The following is an 18,966-nucleotide window of genomic DNA, read 5'->3' as shown; positions in this document are numbered from 1 at the left end:
GTATTGGTCTATTCGCTCATTGTCGCTCTGCCTTATGTGCAGAATTTCATTTTGATATTTGACCACTTTTCTCTGCTGGCCAAAGTTTCTCAGGAATTTCTCGCTTAGCTCTTCATAGCTGTTGTCACACCCCCAAAATCCACACGCGGAGTATCACCGCTTGGGAGCGTGACTGACCAGGATCAAGCCACCAATCATATTGAACATAACATTTAAATATTAAAAGTAATCAATACAACCCATCACAATATAACTGGTGTTCAGCAAAACATAGTTTGTGTAGCGGAAGCATAATATGAAAACCCAATGTAAGTCATAAGTTCAAATTGTTAAGCGTTTAACATAACATCCACGATTCACATCCCACAACGACCTGCTCCTCCCTGTGCAAGCTCCATAAGTACCTAAGGTCCTGCAAGGCATGTAACAGAGAGTCAACAACTAGTTGAGCGAGTTCACAGAAAGTATGTACGTAATGGTAATTCGTATGTTCGTTAGTGGGGGCTTCCCATGTATGTATGTACTACTAGTGGGGGCTTCCGTGGTTATAGTTATCACTAATGGGGGCATCCCATATTTATCCTTACTAGACTATTTGCAACCATGAGTGTTCTTCTTAACCCGGGAACAGGAATACGTACAAGGTCACGTAGGCTTTACGTGAGTGCCCTTCCCCGAGGACAGTGGTACGCGTGGGGTTTACGTAGGTTTTACGTAAGTGTCCTTCCGACCCGGAAGACAGTAGTAGGTATGAGTTTACGTAGGCTTTACGTAAGTGTCCTCCCGACCCGGGAGACAGTGGTAGATACTAGTTTACGTAGGATTTACGTAAGTGTCCTGACTAACCTGAGGACGATGGTATATAGTCTAGCAATAGCGTAAGTACGAGTAATTATCCAATTCAAATCTTACAACCCAATTCCCAACCCGGGAATCCCATGCCTTGGCTGTGTGAACTCACCTTGGTTTGCTCGGTATATTAAACTATGTGCTCACAGATAATCAGTCAAGTCCTATAGTTATGCATGTATAGACAATCAGTTAAGCTCGCATCGATTCGCATGCAATATATATCACGAAGTGTGTTTAAGCAATCATCGTCAAGTAACACATAACAGTTATCTCGCGTTCATCCAATCATGCGTCGTATGACAGAGTCCGTGGTTAATTCTAACGTAGTTACTCAGTAACACACCTTAAGGGTTATCAGATTAAACCGGATCCACATACTTAACAAGATTAACAAGACTTTCCATGATTCATCATAACATTCGGACATGTATAACCATAAGCATTCAGAAAGTCAGACATGTGTAAGCATTCAAAACTCAGACATGTATAAGCATTCAAAAGTCGGACCCTATACTAGCCACAAAGGTCGGATCCCCTTATATTGTACAAATGTCGGACCCTATACATAAACAACACAAAAGTCGGACCACTTATATTACACATAAAGTTCGGACCATGCCTTGTTAATAAACTCGGACAAACATCCTTTACATGCATAAAAAGTCGGACTAGCATTCTCCTAGGCATGAAACTCGGACCAAAGGGGTTCCCCCTTTAAAACTCGGACAAGGTTATCCCCCCATAAAACTCGGACAGGGGTTATCCCCCCACAAAACTCGGACTCCCTTATTTCTTTCAAAAAGTCGGACCCCCATCCCCTTGAAAAGTCGGACATCATCCATCCCCTTTAAAACTCGGACCCTTGCCCCTCAACATATAAAAGTCGGACAAACACTTACGAAATAAAAAATCCGGACAACACTTGTACAATTAAAATTCGGACAAGGTGTATGAAATCAAAACTCGGACATCACACCTCAATTATAAAGTTCGGACAATGCTTTACACTTATAAAATTCGGACTACATGTAACATCAAACATCGGGCAAACCATCATCCATATGAACATTCAACTACAGTGCAACAGTTACGTTTTTGTTTTTTACGATCAGGAAACCCTAATTCATACATTTGCATAGCAGAAATCTAATCAACAATGAACATCTTCATCATATCAGACATATTAGTGTCATGCTAGTGATTACACAACTAATCATATTCATTTCACAATAATCAGAATAAATCAATAAGCACAGAACTATCATATGAAGAACAAGGGTTTTAGCATGAATCAATCAATCAACGATTAACAACAAACAATCCTTAAACAATTACCTTGGATGGATTCTAGACAAAGAGAGGAATCAAGAGTGATGATCGAGAGCTTGTGCCAATGATGAAGCAAATGATTGTAGAGAAAATCTTAGGTACGTCTGATGATTGTGTGGTGATTAGTGAAGGGGATTAGGGTTAAGAGTTGTTAAAGTTTCACTATAAGCACTAAACACCCTTAAGTATTATCTATTACATATTACAAGCACAAGATATACAATTTACAGTTTCATCACCACATTCAAGTATTTGCCAAATCATTCATAAACTTTATCAATTCCAAAACGTATACAGTTACAAAGCAAACCAATTGTGCAAATAAACAGCCAAACAAACAGTGAACGTGCAATAAATGCGAAAGTGGAATCTTGGAAACTCGAGTTGTCACATTATCCCCAACTTGAAAGAAATTTCGTCCCGAAATTTAGCATGCGGTTACTGAGGAAGCTAGGTAAGTTGCATCATTTACTGGTTTTCCTGGGGTGTCACATCATCCCCCCGTTGATTTAGAATTTCGTCCCGAAATTCTGTAGTAGCTTCAGCCTCAACAGTGGTTGCACGGTTTCCGAATAACTGGGGATACTTGAGTTCCATTTGATCTTCTCGTTCCCAGGTGTACTCTGGGCCACGACGGGAGTTCCAACGAACTCGTACAAGAGGTATTCTAGTGTTCTTGAGGACCTTAACATCCCGGTCCGTGATTTCAACAGGTTCCTTGACGAAATGCAACTGTTCGTCGATAGTGAGTTCCTTCAAAGGAACTATGAGGGTCTCATCTGACAGACACTTCTTCAGATTCGACACGTGGAATACGTTGTGAACTGCACCGAGTTCAGCTGGTAGGTTTAGTTTGTAGGCTACCTTGCCTGTTCTTTCAGTGATTTCGAACGGTCCAACATACCGCGGATTGAGTTTACCTCGTTTACCAAAACGAACCACACCTTCCAGGGTGAGACTTTGAGTAGCACTCGATCCCCAACTTGGAACTCGAGCGGTTTCCTGCGCTTATCAGCGTAACTTTTCTGACGGTCACGAGCTTCCGCCATGCGTTGTCGTATCTGTGCAATTCGTTCAGTAGCATCAACTACCATTTCTGGACCTGTGATCTGACTATCCCCCACCTCTTCCCAACAGAGAGGTGATCGGCATTTACGTCCGTACAATGCCTCGAATGGAGCGGCTTGTATGCTGGTGTGCTAACTGTTATTGTATGAAAACTCTACTAACGGAAGATGCTTTTCCCAGCTGTTGCCAAAATCGATAACACATGCCCGAAGCATGTCTTCTAAGGTTTGAATCGTGTGCTCAGTCTGCCCATCCGTCTGAGGGTGATATGCTGTGCTCATGTCTAGCCGCGAGCCAATAGCCTTGTGCATTGCTTGCCATAGTTCTGACGTGAATCGTGCATCGCGATCCGAAATGATAGAGGTGGGCACCCCGTGCCTTGAGACTACTTCCTTCAAGTATATGTCTGCTAGTGTGGAAAACTTGTCTGTTTCTTTGATTGCCAAGAAATGAGCGGACTTGGTGAGTCGATCCACGATCACCCAAATAGTATCGTTCCCACGCTGGGATCTTGGTAGGCCTGTAACAAAATCCATGGAAATTTCCTCCCATTTCCATTGTGGTATCTTTGGTTGTTGGAGTAGGCCCGATGGTTTCTGATACTCTGCCTTGACCCTTGCACAGGTCAAGCATTTGCTGACATAGGTAGCGATGTGGGCCTTCATGCTAGGCCACCAATAAGTAGTTCTGATGTCGCGGTACATTTTATCCGACCCTGGATGTACCGAGTAGCGTGACTTGTGAGCTTCATCCATTACCAGCTCGCGTAAATTGCCATAATGCGGAACCCAAATGCGTCCTGTTACATAGTAGGCGCCATCTTCCCTTTGTTCTAACTGTTGCCTTGAGCCGCGTAAGGCTTCAGCCCTGACGTTTTCTGGTTTCAGTGCTTCTACCTGAGCATCTTGTATCTGTGTAGGAAGACTGGACTGAATAGTAAGTTGCAGTGCTCGCACGCGCCTAGGTAAAGTATCTTTTCGACTGAGGGCGTCAGCCACAACATTGGCTTTGCCTAGATGGTACTTGATGGCGCATTCATAATCATTCAAAAGTTCGACCCATCTTCGTTGACGCATGTTCAAATCCTTTTGCTTAAGGATATGCTCGAGACTCCTGTGATCGGTGTAAATAGTGCACTTGGTACCGTACAGGTAGTGTCGCCATATTTTAAGCGCGAAAACGACAGCTCCCAGCTCTAAATCGTGCGTCGTGTAGTTCCGTTCATGAACCTTGAGTTAACAAGAAGCGTAGGCAATAACTTTATCCCTTTGCATCAATACACAACCAAGACCCTGAATTGACGCGTCGCAATAAACCACAAAGTCGTCCGTGCCCTCTGGCAATGAGAGAATAGGTGCGCTGCATAGCCTATCCTTCAGGTACTGAAAAGCCATTTCCTGTGTATTACCCCAACGATAGGTAACACCTTTCTGTGTCAGCAATGTAAGCGGCTGTGCGATCTTGGAGAAGTCTTTGATGAATCGTCTGTAGTAACCCGCCAAACCCAAGAATTGGCGTATTTCCGTTGGTGTACGCGGTGCAGGCCAGTTTCTGATCGAATCTACCTTGGATGGATCGACATGAATCCCATCCTTGTTTACCACATGGCCTAGAAAGTGGACTTCACGAAGCCAGAAGTCGCATTTTGAAAACTTGGCATACAGTTGCTCCTTTCGAAGGAGTTCCAAGATAAGTCGTAAATGCTGCTCGTGTTCCTCCTGACTCTTGGAGTAGATCAGAATGTCGTCAATGAAAACAATCACGAACTTGTCTAGATAGGGTTTGCACACCCTGTTCATAAGATCCATGAAAACTGCAGGCGCGTTCGTAAGCCCGAATTGCATAACTAGAAACTCGTAGTTGCCGTAGCGAGTTCTGAATGCTGTCTTGGAGACGTCCTCATCCCGGACTCTCAGCTGATGGTAACCCGACCTTAGATCAATCTTGGAGTAGTAGCTCGACCCTTGCAACTGGTCGAATAAGTCGTCAATACGTGGAAGAGGATAGCGGTTCTTCACTGTGACCTTGTTCAGTTCGCGGTAGTCAATGCACATCCTGAAGGTACCGTCCTTCTTTTTCACAAATAACACTGGAGCTCCCTAAGGCGAAGAGCTTGGACGAATAAAGCCCTTTTCCAAGAGCTCTTGTAGCTGCTTAGACAGTTCTTCCAGTTCAGTTGGAGCTAAACGATATGGTGCTCGAGCTATGGGTGCTGCTCCTGGAGCGAGCTCGATTTGAAATTCGACCTGACGATGAGGCGGTAGTCCAGGTAAATCTTCAGGAAACACTTGAGAAAATTCGCGTACAACTGGGATATCCTCTATTCTCTTCTCTTTTGCTGATGCATCAGTGACAAGCGCAAAAATGGCGGTGTGCCCCTTTCGTAGCCATTTCTGAGCCTTCAAGAAGGAGATGATGCCAACCACAGCACCACTCTTGTCGCCTTGAACTTCGAGAGGTTCCTTGCCAGAACGAGGAATGCGAACTATCTTTTCCTTGCATAAGATCTCTGCGTGATGTTGGGAAAACCAATCCATACCAATGACGATATCGAAACTACCCAAAACTATGGGTATGAGATCGATCGAGAAGGTCTGACCAGCTAAGACGATGTTACAACCCTTGACTACATGTGCGGCTTCTACACTCTTACCATTTGCTAACTCTACGACATGTTTAGTGTTTAGGGGTGTTGGTGTACGTTTTAACATTTGACTAACTTTTAACGATATATAACTTGTATCCGCACCCGAATCAAACAAAAAAGTAACGTAAAAGTCGTCGAGAAGAAACTTACCCATGACCACGTTAGGATCGTTCCTTGCGTCACCTCGACCCAGCACAAAAGCACGACCCCTAGCTTCATTGCCGTTATTGTTCCCACCGTTGTTGTTACCATTGCCTTGGTTGTTGGTGTTGTTGCGATTCTGGTTCTGGTTTAACTGGGGGCAATCACGCTTGAAATGACCTTCAGCCCCACACTGAAAACATCCCTTGTTGCCCCGCTGTTGCTGCTGCTGCGGGTTTTGTGGAGCTGGTAATTGCAGTTGCTGGTTCTGATTCACGGGCCGTGGGCTCCTACAGTCTTTGGCCTCATGCCCCATCTTGAGACACCTTTGGCAACGACCCTTGTTGCACTGGCTGCTGTGGTGTCTGTTACAGTTGTGACACTTGGGGTGAAATCCTTGATATCTCTTCTGCCTATGACCACCAGAAGATTGCTGACTAGGACTCTGGTAGTGGTCAGTCTTCTGTTGCTGAGCCTGAGACTGAACTGTTGCTGAACCTTTGCTAGAATCCCCCTCCCATTTTCTCTTGTTGTCGCTGGGAGTAGCGGGAGTAGTCACTGAAGTGGTAGCAGTAGTAGCGCTGATACGTTTCGGTAGTTTGTCCTGATCCACTGCCTGATCAGTGAGACGATGAGCTAGGCGTGAACATCCTGGATGTTGTTATGATTAGCCGATGTCACGTGGCTTTGAATTTTCGGTGCTAACCCCTTGAGATATAACTCGATACGCCTGATAGGTGGGTCCACCATAGTTGGACACAGAACAGCCAGCTCATTTGACCGCTTGGTATATGCCTCGATCTCCGACCCCGTCATCTTTAGATTGAAAAACTCCACTTCTAGCTTGTGGATGTCGTCGCGTGAGCAGTATTCCCTTTTGATCAGTTCTTTGAATTCGTTCCAAGGGGTGGCGTTAGCAGCTGCCAACCCTAGGAGTTGAACTTGCGCGTTCCACCAAGTTAGCGCAATTCCTTCCAACGTGCTAGTGGCGTACTTGACCCTACGAGCCTCAGGGCATTCACACATCTCGAATACCGACTCGAGCTTTTCAAACTAATGGAGTAGTCCCACTGCTCCTTCCGTGCCACTGAATGTGCCTGGACGACAGTCCATGAAGTTCTTGAATGTGCAGACAGGTTGTGGGGCGTGTTGACCTATTGTGTACGAATAGGACAAAGTTAAACACAAGAGTTAATGTAGGATCTAAAGATCCTAGTGTGAATCACATCCACAGGGTATACTACCTGCTTATGCAGCTGCAAGTGCCGCAACTACTTGTTCGTTGATAAGAGCCGTCAACTGGGCTTGAGTCATGTTCACACGTCCAGACATGATCTTCATAGTAAAAGTAGAATAAGTGAGAATGATTCGCGAGTAGTGCGACGACAGAAGAGTGTAAGCACATAGGTGTTCTCATGTAATGACGCATAGTAAGCAATGTAATCTAAGCATACTGCGAGCAAAGTTCTATGTAATTCTAGCATGTAGGCAATAAACATAAACCTTATTACCTAGGATGTTGAGTCTTGCACGTGGAGCGAAGCGTCGTTGTGGATCGTTAAGAGCATTGTTCTGGTTATAGTCTGGTTTTAATAAAAACGTTTTTCCCATATTAAAACCAAGTTCTCTATAACCAATGGCTCTGATACCAATCTGTCACACCCCAAAAATCCACACGCGGAGTATCACCGCTTGGGAGCGTGACTGACCAGGATCAAGCCACCAATCATATGAACATAACATTTAAATATTAAAAGTAATCAATACAACCCATCACAATATAACTGGTGTTCAGCAAAACGTAATTTGTGTAGCGGAAGCATAATATGAAAACCCAATGTAAGTCATAAGTTCAAATTGTTAAGCGTTTAACATAACATCCACGATTCACATCCCACAACGACCTGCTCCTCCCTGTGCAAGCTCCATAAGTACCTAAGGTCCTGCAAGGCATGTAACGGAGAGTCAACAACTAGTTGAGCGAGTTCACAGAAAGTATGTACGTAATGGTAATTCGTATGTTCGTTAGTGGGGGCTTCCCATGTATGTATGTACTACTAGTGGGGGCTTCCCGTGGTTATAGTTATCACTAATGGGGGCTTCCCATATTTATCCTTACCAGACTATTTGCAACCATGAGTGTTCTTCTTAACCCGAGAACGGGAATACGTACAAGGTCACGTAGGCTTTACGTGAGTGCCCTTCCCCGAGGACAGTGGTACGCGTGGGGTTTACGTAGGTTTTACGTAAGTGTCCTTCCGACCCGGAAGACAGTAGTAGGTATGAGTTTACGTAGGCTTTACGTAAGTGTCCTCCCGACCCGGGAGACAGTGCTAGATACTAGTTTACGTAGGATTTACGTAAGTGTCCTGACTAACCTGAGGACGATGGTATATAGTCTAGCAATAGCGTAAGTACGAGTAATTATCCAATTCAAATCTTCCAACCCAATTCCCAACCCGGGAATCCCATGCCTTGGCTGTGTGAACTCACCTTGGTTTGCTCGGTATGTTAAACTATGTGCTCACAGATAATCAGTCAAGTCCTATAATTATGCATGTATACACAATCTGTTAAGCTCGCATCGATTCGCATGCAATATATATCACGAATTGTGTTTAAGCAATCATCGTCAAGTAACACATAACAGTTATCTCGCGTTCATCCAATCATGCGTCGTATGACAGAGTCCGTGGTTAATTCTAACGTAGTTACTCAGTAACACACCTTAAGGGTTATCAGATTAAACCGGGTCCACATACTTAACAAGATTAACAAGACTTTCCATGATTCATCATAACATTCGGACATCTATAACCATAAGCATTTAGAAAGTCAGACATGTGTAAGCATTCAAAACTCGGACATGTATAAGCATTCAAAAGTCGGACCCTATACTAGCCACAAAGGTCGGATCCCCTTATATTGTACAAATGTCGGACCCTATACATAAACAACACAAAAGTCGGACCACTTATATTACACATAAAGTTCGGACCATGCCTTGTTAATAAACTCGGACAAACATCCTTTACATGCATAAAAAGTCGGACTAGCATTCTCCTAGGCATGAAACTCGGACCAAAGGGGTTCCCCCTTTAAAACTCGGACAAGGTTATCCCCCCACAAAACTCGGACAGGGGTTATCCCCCCACAAAACTCGGACTCCCTTATTTCTTTCAAAAAGTCGGACCCCCATCCCCCCTGAAAAGTCGGACATCATCCATCCCCTTTAAAATTCAGACCCTTGCCCCTCAACATATAAAAGTCGGACAAACACTTACGAAATAAAAAATCAGGACAACACTTATACAATTAAAATTCGGACAAGGTGTATGAAATCAAAACTCGGACATCACACCTCAATTATAAAGTTCGGACAATGCTTTACACTTATAAAATTCGGACTACATGTAACATCAAACATCGGGCAAACCATCATCCATATGAACATTCAACTACAGTGCAACAGTTACGTTTTTGTTTTTTACGATCAGGAAACCCTAATTCATACATTTGCATAGCAGAAATCAAATCAACAATGAACATCTTCATCATATCAGACATATTAGTGTCATGCTAGTGATTACACAACTAATCATATTCATTTCACAATAATCAGAAAAAATCAATAAGCACAGAACTATCATATGAAGAACTAGGGTTTTAGCATGAATTAATCAATCAACGATTAATAACAAACAATCCTTAAACAATTACCTTGGATTGATTCTACACAAAGAGAGGAATCAAGAGTGATGATCGAGAGCTTGTGCCAATGATGAAGCAAATGATTGTAGAGAGGATTGTAGAGAAAATCTTAGGTACGTCTGATGATTGTGTGGTGATTAGTGAAGGGGATTAGGGTTAAGAGTTGTTAAAGTTTCACTATAAGCACTAAACACCCTTAAGTATTATCTATTACATATTACAAGCACAAGATATACAATTTACAGTTTCATCACCACATTCAAGTATTTGCCAAATCATTCATAAACTTTATCAATTCCAAAACGTATACAGTTACAAAGCAAACCAATTGTGCAAGTAAACAACCAAACAAACAGTGAACGTGCAATAAATGCGAAAGTGGAATCTTGGAAACTCGAGTTGTCACAGCTGTCAATTCCTCCTGGAGGAAGGCTGTCAAACCACAGTCGGGCTCCTTCCGTCAGAGTTTGTACAAACATATGGCACCAAACCGGCATGGGCCACCGCCCTAGTTGTCCCGCACCCCTGAAGGCATGAAGATGATCTTCAGGGTCTCTTGTTCCGTTATACCGGTCAAAGTTTGGAGGCAGCTTTGTTTTTGGGGGCATTGGTGCCTCGACAATCCTCCGAGTGAACTTTGAGACTTCAGCTAAGTCCCGAGGGAGGTAGGGTTGATCTAAACCATCATCATTTTGATTTTCTTTTTCTTTTTCTTTTCCTTTCGGCTTCTTTCCTGTGATGAGATCCTCTCTTTCCTCTGAAGACATCTGTCGAAAGGCTGTCATGAATGTTTCTAGTGGGTCACTGCCACTGCCCCTGTTTTGAGGGTCTATCCCCTCTTGGTTGGAAGGTGTATCAAAGGATAGCCTAGCTCTAAGGCTGCTAAGTTTTTCTTGCCTCTCCAAGTCTTCGAGGCACTTTTTTAACTTCTCCCTGTGCATGGCTATGAAATCTGGAGTGATAGGCTCCTCTCTTTCCAGATTTTCCACCTGATTCTCGTTTCCTTCTTCGTGAGTTATATCTTCCACCGTGACCTTGTCATGGTCGTTTTGTACCGTCTGGATGGTACGAGAGTTGGGTGGGGTCGTCATGCTGCTGTTCGTGAGACAGACTACTCTTAACGTTGGAGTTTGATGTGGAAACACCGGTCAGGCTGATGTCCCACAGATGGCGCCAATGTCGAATACCCAAATCCCTGAGACGTTAGATGGATCTTCGCTGACGTCAAGATGCCCATGTCTTCGTTACTACAAAAGAATAAACCGTTAGCCTCGTCACGGGGGACCCCGGGGGGGGGGGTGGATCTGTGACCAAGCTCCGGCATGAGAGTAAGTAAACTTGCCGGAGAATGAAAGGAGTTTATTTCGATGAGTATGATCACCGGAATAGTTCCTCTAAGGTGTGAATCTAATAAATGCTTGGGTGTGTTTAATGTGTAAGAATATTGGTCGGAACCAATGAAGGGATAGTAAATGAGAGTGTGTTAAATGTGTTCATACCTCCTTGTTACCGTTTTCTTCTTCTTATATAAGCATATGACCTTATCTTGCATGTGGGATATTTGTTGGAATGATCCAACGATTTCTGATAATCTTCGGGGGGCTCAGACACGTGTCTGACCCCCAACGGATGGATGATGGCCTCATTTAATACTTCTGGCTGGAGAAGTACAAAGCCAGCCACGATGCCCTTCACATCGGGCATTAAATGCTTCCTTCTTTTCTGAATCCTAGTTTCCCGCTCATATTTTCAGGGGCAAAGTCTTAATGGAGAAGTAAATTCATCTGTGGGCCTCATGTGTTGGGCTTTTATGGTATCAGCCCAAATCGGATAAATGGAGCAATCCATTGACCCGTCGTCAAGATATTTTATGATTTCGAAGTGTTTAAATGGGGGTATAAAAACAAAATATGTCAAATAAGAAAAAGAATTATGTGTGCGTGTTCTTAAAATTTTTAACCATGCTTGACAAGTAATGATACATCATCAAAAAATGTAACGTTAGGTATAGTTTGATGAGTAGTGAGGAGATGTATCAATGATGAAATAATTTTAAGTAAGATATTGGAGAAATCTGCTATCGTAACTATGACACAAATATAAATACACTAAATTATTGTTTGGTACGGTGGATGACCTAACTATTTGATTTTTTTTTTCTAAACTATAATACATTTTTTTGTCGTTACGAGTTAAAAATCTTTTATCTAATCTACGTGATTTGTTTTAAGTTTTAACATTATTATAATCATAATTTATTATAATAAATAAATCTAATGAAAAAAGTATAGACTTCTGCTTTGAGATGAATGAAAACCTTGACTTTATTCGACTTGAACACTTCAACTTTTAAAATAGATTTTTGGACTTTTATGTTTTCGGGTGTTTTAAATAATATAAAACATGTCAAATGAGAAAATGTTTTCGGGTGTTTTAAATAAGAGTTAAATTCAATTTTAGTTCATGTGGATTGGGTTATTTTGTCAGTTTACTCTAAAGGTTTCATTTTTTGGTAGGTCCAAAGTGATTTCACCTTTGTCATTTTAGTCCACTGGGTTAACTTCATCCATTTTTTCTGTTAATGAGAAGGACAACAGTGAAAGCTAGTAAACTATTACACAATCTAGCAAAAATAAGTTTTTTTTTTTGAACGGCTAGTAGACCAACTGGTTGGGCTTTCGCACCAACTTAAGTGGCACACGAGAGACCCGTGTTTGAAACCAGGAGACCCTCCATTTTTAGCTAGGTACATCCTGACTCTCAATCCACCCATGGATAGAACACCACTAAGAATGGATATCATAGGCATTTAATTCTCACTCGGCCCACTCTAGAAGGAAACCACGCAACCATGGCTAGTGTAAAACCCCTGGCCTCACCTTGTTGTGTCCAGTGGGGATCGAATCAGAGTCTCTCACGAGAAATCCAGTCTACCAACCACTTGAACCAAGGATCATTGTGAGTCAAAGCCCTCTGATGATGTGATGTGACAATCATTTTTTGAGATGACAGTAAAAAGTCATTGCCGTCCTTAGGGGTGGTTTTTAAAAAAAGCGAAGGTTGGTTATATAATATATTTTATAGGCATTATCTAAACCGAGCAACCGATTATACTAGTTACCCCGAGCAAATCACTGTTGGATCAGCAACATGGATTTTGTACTAATAAAAAACCTTTAGTAGTATACAACCCCGAGCAAACCACTGTTGGATCACCTTGTATTTCTAAAAATTTTAATATACATTTTTTTAAAAGAATTTGACATGCGGAGGAAGATTACAACTATTCGCGGTGTACAAACAATCGGCTTAATCAAAAGTTCGTTTTTAGGTATTTTTTCTTATGCTCGTGTTTAAAAATAAACACGAGTGAATCGAGTATTTTTGGGATAGGGGTGGAGGGTAGGGAGGTCAAGGGGATGGCACTGAATTTGAATTGCAAGGTTGGGAGGTTCCTTTCGTGCACTTGGGTATATCATATTTATTTTTGCCAAGTCTGAATCCCCACAAGATAACACAATAGATGGAGCCGAATGCTTGAAAGACATAGCCGTGTGATCTCAAAAAGACATTGTCGTGTGAACCCCTTTGAAGACACCCTAGAAAGAAGCATTACAAATGCATGTGAAGCTGCTAGAATGCAAGTCTATGTAATCTCACATTCACAGAACCGTGTAGCTGTATCATTCTTTGGAAATTTCACATGAGAACACAACCATATGTTGTTGTACTTGCATAAACATGTAAAATCACTACAAGGCATGACTTTGTGATGATATAATCTCATATTTACATAGACATGTGATGCTTTGTAGTGTGTCCACTATCGGTAAATTTTACTTTAAAGCATCAAATCACACATATATACAAATAAATTGGCGTGGCAACAATCAATCGCGCATACTTTTTGGAACACATGTCTATATGATTCGGGTTCACATAGTTGTGTGTAATTTATCTGACGGGCGACTATAAAAGCTCAACTAGGTTGGGGAGACACATTCACATGATAAATGAAGTCAAAAAAATGTGATACTTATTGGACTCAAAACAAATGACATGATTAATTTTCCTTTAACAAAAAGATAATGTATGCTAATGGAACGGAACAGGGGTACCCTGCTTCTTGTTAACAATGGCCATTGCCAAATACCGACTACCCATCCCAATGGGCGTCAGCTCATCCGGGCCTTCCCAAAAAGGGGCTTCACCGTCCCCCACCAACTGCCAGTACCCTGTTCTCAGCGACTCTGCTTGCTCGTCTGTGCAGTTTTGCAGCAACGCTTCCACCCGGAAATTTATCCCAAGATTACCAAGAAACTGGGACTGAGTGATGGGTCCGTACACACACACGTCTTCTGCAAATTTATTTCAACTTCATATTTATTGGTATTTTAAAAAACTATACAAACAATTTTTTTATGGGTGTAAATTTGTATTTTTTTTTCGGAGTGATTATGTGTGATCACAAGTAAATGTTGGGAATTCCTAGTTGATCTCATGGCATCATGCGTGGAGGCGGCTAGTAGATAATGATCAACTCAAGTTAAGGAGTTGATAAGATAAACATTATTAATTAATTAGTGGATTATTATCTAAGTATCCTAGTTGTAGTCTAACGTGTTAGGTTAGCTATATATACCACGTATTGGGTAGGGATATGTAATCAAGTTTTTGTGTAGCTTTCTTGATCTAATAATATTGTGGGAGTTAGCCATAATTTTATATTCGTTTGATTACCGACTGGGACTTGAGTAAAGAATGCAGACCTGAAACTTCTTCAGCAGAGTGTTTGATTGCAGGAAAGTCAACGTATGCACTTAGATCCGCAGAACCCGGATCATCCAGAACATTAACAAACTTATGTTTTCGAATTGCCTATAAAAAAAGAATACTAGTGTTTTAGTCCAAACAAAACATATATCAAACAATATTGCATAACGTTAAGAGTGACGGACCTGAAGACTGTCGGAGACTATCGAGTCCAAGCCATAATCGATTATAAGCGCTCCACCACCGTCACTGCTTATTCTCTTGGCTATGGTTTGTGTCAAATCAATTGCTTTGGGGCAAACCTCAACATGTTCGAGTTTGGACAATTCTTGAGTCTGGGCCCACTTGCAACGTTTTAGAAGATAAAGCGTTGCTGGTGTAGGTTGAGGTGAGAGCACAACACGGAACCTGAAGAGTGAACACAAAAGGGAAACGATTAATTAAATTAAAAAGATACTGAGTACATTCGTCGATGTAATTTATGATATTAGTCGATCGTAAATTAAAAAATAAACTACTTTGAATCTTCTCCAACATCAATCATTTTTTCACACCAGCCACGGGAAGCTTTCTGAAAAAAAAAACAATGTTTTGAAATACACGCATCATCAAAAAGAGAGATGAACAGCATAAGCAACTACATAAACCTGAAACTGATGAACTGGTAACGCATCGAAAAATTCATGGGCGATAATAATTGTTGGCACTACGTAAAAGAAAAAAATGAAGTCAGGGAAAGAAATGAGCACTTAATCCTTTTGGAAAATAAGATACATTCCCTGTATCTACATTTGAAAGTTCATCACTAGACTAATTTATTCAAATTTCTCAATGTGAATACATATAAACATCCTTACATCCGGTTGGAACCTCCTCTAGGGTCGAGTGCCATGAGACGGGTATTCCAGTCAAAGTGGTAGCAGTATTTTCATCAGCATCATCTTCATTATTGCATTTCAACGTCATCTTTTGGATTTTCTTTAGCGCGGGACTGACTTCAACCATGTGTATGTTTATGGATTGTGTAAACTTCTCAAACTTTGAAGCACCCTGTGAAAGGAAGTAGCAATTTATCAAGAATCATATCCCCATAATATTAAAAAAAATAAGCATAAAAGTATTATACTCGTAGAAGATCAGCCATGAGCGTTCCTCTTCCGGGCCCAAGCTCAACTAGATTGACTCTATCCGGTTGGCCCATTTGCTCCCACAAACACATTGCCCAAACACCAATCATCTGATGCAATAAAAACATAAAGATTAAAAAGAAAATACTTTGTGATAAAACTTAATTCAGGAATTACAAATGCTTTTGCTGCAAATTACCTCTCCAAACATTTGGCTTACTTCAGGAGAGGTTATAAAGTCGCCTTCTGCACCAAACACATCCCGATTTATATAAAACCCAGCCTTGGGATTTATCAATACTTCCTCCATGTACTCGGCAACCGATATCGGACCACCTCTAAACTATAAAAACAATCAAAACTCACCATGAAAATGGAAACAAAGCCAAAAAAATGTAAAAAATCAAATTCCCAACAAACAAAATCCTAAAAGGCTGAAGCCCCCCTAAGATCCAAAAAATTCAGTGTTGACACTTAACACAATGTTGACATAAAAGAATTGGGAGTTGGGTAAGAAATGACTGTTACGTTAAGCATCATAAATCATCATCATCATCATAATCAGTAAATCCCACCAATAGCAAAGCAAAGGTAGGGTCTGAGGAGGGTAAGATGTAGACAGCCTTACCTCTACCCCGTAGGAATAGAGGGCTGCTTCCAATGAGACCCCCGGCTCGATAGCAATTTTGCATCAAGCCTTGGACATAAGGCACATAACACTCGGCAGTTAAGATAAAGGCCGATTGGTGCATGTACTCCCTTGTCTTTTGGCTATCAGCGCCACCACATGATGCATGATTAAATCAATTTGTCTTTTGGCTATCAGCGCCACCACGTTAAGCATCATAAATAAGCAATATAAATCAATTTGTTGTGTTACAGTCTATGTTGTCAAAAGCGCGTGAAGCACAGTAAGTGGGCTGCGACTGGTGAGGCGCAGATTTAGGCCAAACTCCAGCCAAATTCAGGTTAGAAAGTTGTCTGAAACCCCTAAAACATCCTAAACTAGCCCTAAACAAGCCTAAAACACCTCTAAAACCCTAAAAAGGTATTTTATACTATGTGCCTTAATTAAAAAAGACCCCGTTTTTAAAGCACCTATTGCCTATGCTCCAGGCTCGCCCTCAGCCTATGCGCTTTGACAACATAGGTTACACTTGTAAGAATGTCATAAACAGGTTATGAATTATGATCTGATTTTGCATTTCTTGACTTATTAGATTTTCCATTTCAAAACCAATTAGCTCTAAAGAGGAATCATGATGATTTAAAATTTAAATACAATATTAACCACCCGGACCTTAAAATTAACTATAAAAATAGTGCTTTTAAAATAAAACTGGATAATGTGACTTACTGAAAATCAGGCAAAGTGAAACACTTGCATATAGATGTATGAATAAGATTACTTCATATAACAACACAATTAACTAATTCAATATAAATAGAGGCGAAATTAAAACCTTAATTACGCTTTTAAGATGCTTAACAAGCTCAGAATCAGCAGAAGCTTCATGAGAATGCTCTGCAACAAAAACAATCAATAAAGTCATTGCACATTGAAACTGAAATACCTAAAACAGTAAATAAGTATAGACAGAAGTTGAACCAGTAGGATTGTTCAATCCAGACCGATCTACAGATATCCTGGCTGACGGTTGGGAGCTGTAATCATCGGAAAACTGAGCCTCCGGCGGTGGTTCGACCGGAACTTGAGACGAGGAAAAGGAACATCGACGGAACGAGGCGGCGCCGGCAGCGGAGGGTTGTGGGGAGATGAGGCAACGACATCGTTTTGCTAATGAAGGGTGTGTAATGAATCTTCGTAGCATTTCGATGGTGTGTTTGTGAACCGGTGCAGGTGCTCAGAGCAAAATAAACCTCAAATCCAGAGCTGTGAAACCACAACACTGAGATTTTGTTATTCAAATGAAGTTTCCGTTTGTTGATAACGTGTTGGGGATGTAGCTCAGATGGTAGAGCGCTCGCTTAGCATGCGAGAGGTACGGGGATCGATACCCCGCATCTCCATTTTTTTAAGTTTTAAAAGCTTTTTAAACTCTACAAGTGCTAAACCGATAACAGAACCAAAAGTACTAAATTCTAATACGGTTATGATTTTTTTTTCGGTTTCCGTTAGTTCGGTTATAACCGAATAATGAACACCATTGATTAACATAATGTTTTGTTGAGATGACCGAATTAATGTTTTGTTTTTTGAAGAAAAAAAACATTGAAGTGCAGCATTGATTAACATAATTTTTTGTTGAGATGCCCCATTCTTCAAACATCAATGTTGTTGATATGTCATGTTTATAACTTCTATCTTTTATTTCTTTGTTTGCAGCTTAGACTATCTCCAACACTACGAGCTTCCTTAGCTCCTACATCATATCCTTACAAATTTTAAAAACCTTAATTTTTTCTCCAATCCTACAAATATCCTTACTCGTCTAAATTTCCACCTCATCACCTGCTTACTACATACAATGCTTAAATAAAAGGTTTTTTTTAGTCTGAGCCCACCTTATCACCAAAACCAATACAAACATGCATCCATAATTAACGGCTCCATTGTTAAGGGCTTCAAAGGGCACCATTACTCCAATGGTAAGGACGTGTAAGGACAAGAGTGTTAAGGATGCATTAGAGATAGTCTCAGTGCATTCCTTAGAATCCTAAATCCTATTCCAACGATGTCTTCATGTTCCAGCTCAGGTGGCAACATTTTCATCAAATTCTTTGGTATATTGGCTTTGTTGTTGTTCTTTTGATTTGGATTCGGGTGTCGGTGTATGAAAAGGAGGCTTTAGTTATAGTCTTAGAGAAATGTGTGCGTAGGTAAGGTAGAAAGACACATCACAGATCACACATATGGGAAGATGGATCAAAGGGCATGTAGACTAGCGGTATCAATGTGTGTTGTAAAAGCCTTAAATGCCTGCTTATAGGCTTTCGGCGGCAGTAGCAGACCGTTACGAGTATGGTTGTGGTTCTCCACCGGTGGTTAGTCAAAATGCATGTCACTTACTTAATTCAGCCTTGCTCGGCACATAATGAACTGCTATACTTGGGGTAGCGGTCTGCTAAGCCCCATTTTCATCTCCGAATCATCAAAATTAAATATTATGGCTCCCGTAATTCATTCACCACCCGAGATATGTCTATTTGAAGTTTTAGACTCTTTTTTATCAAACCGTCTATTCAATTTGCTTCCGGCTAGGTTCTAGTGTCGCGTACTTGCGTTTCATAACTGACACTCGTCATAACTCATAATTTAGTATTCCCCCAACTCCCAAACGTATTTACTAGAAATTC

The 18,966-nt window shown here is 41.3% G+C and overlaps 1 protein-coding gene and 1 non-coding gene across 2 annotated transcripts; one reads left to right on the top strand and one right to left on the bottom strand.

Annotated features, from left to right (window-relative positions):
• Nucleotides 1-13,722: 13,722 nt before the first annotated feature.
• On the bottom strand, nt 13,723-17,541 carry LOC110879237 (protein arginine methyltransferase NDUFAF7, mitochondrial). Its single transcript, XM_022127657.2, has 10 exons — nt 17,258-17,541; nt 17,112-17,173; nt 15,848-15,991; nt 15,648-15,758; nt 15,379-15,571; nt 15,169-15,227; nt 15,040-15,092; nt 14,707-14,929; nt 14,518-14,626; nt 13,723-14,106 (listed from the first exon to the last, which is right to left on the bottom strand). The coding sequence occupies exons 1-10, from the start codon at nt 17,478-17,480 to the stop codon at nt 13,844-13,846; spliced, it is 1,440 nt and encodes a 479-aa protein (XP_021983349.1). The 5' UTR covers nt 17,481-17,541; the 3' UTR covers nt 13,723-13,843.
• Nucleotides 17,542-17,606: 65 nt separating this feature from the next.
• Nucleotides 17,607-17,679, top strand: TRNAA-AGC. Its single transcript has one exon. It is a non-coding gene; the product is annotated as a tRNA-Ala (tRNA).
• The last annotated feature ends 1,287 nt before the right edge of the window (nt 17,680-18,966 follow it).

Source organism: Helianthus annuus, chromosome 9 (assembly GCF_002127325.2).
Source record: "Helianthus annuus cultivar XRQ/B chromosome 9, HanXRQr2.0-SUNRISE, whole genome shotgun sequence".
Lineage (NCBI taxonomy): Eukaryota > Viridiplantae > Streptophyta > Magnoliopsida > Asterales > Asteraceae > Helianthus > Helianthus annuus.
The sequence above is the reverse complement of the archived record's forward strand: the minus strand, read 5'-3'. Positions and strand labels throughout refer to the sequence as shown.

Excerpts from the sequence above, each read along its gene's own strand:
- LOC110879237 (XM_022127657.2), bottom strand. The coding sequence starts at position 17,480 with ATGCTACGAAGATTCATTACACACCCTTCATTAGCAAAACGATGTCGT. Across the intron at positions 15,093-15,168 it reads TACCAGTTCATCAGTTTCAG|AAAGCTTCCCGTGGCTGGTG; the intron begins GTTTATGTAGTT and ends TTTTTTTTTCAG. Across the intron at positions 14,627-14,706 it reads TAGTCTCCGACAGTCTTCAG|GCAATTCGAAAACATAAGTT; the intron begins GTCCGTCACTCT and ends CTTTTTTTATAG.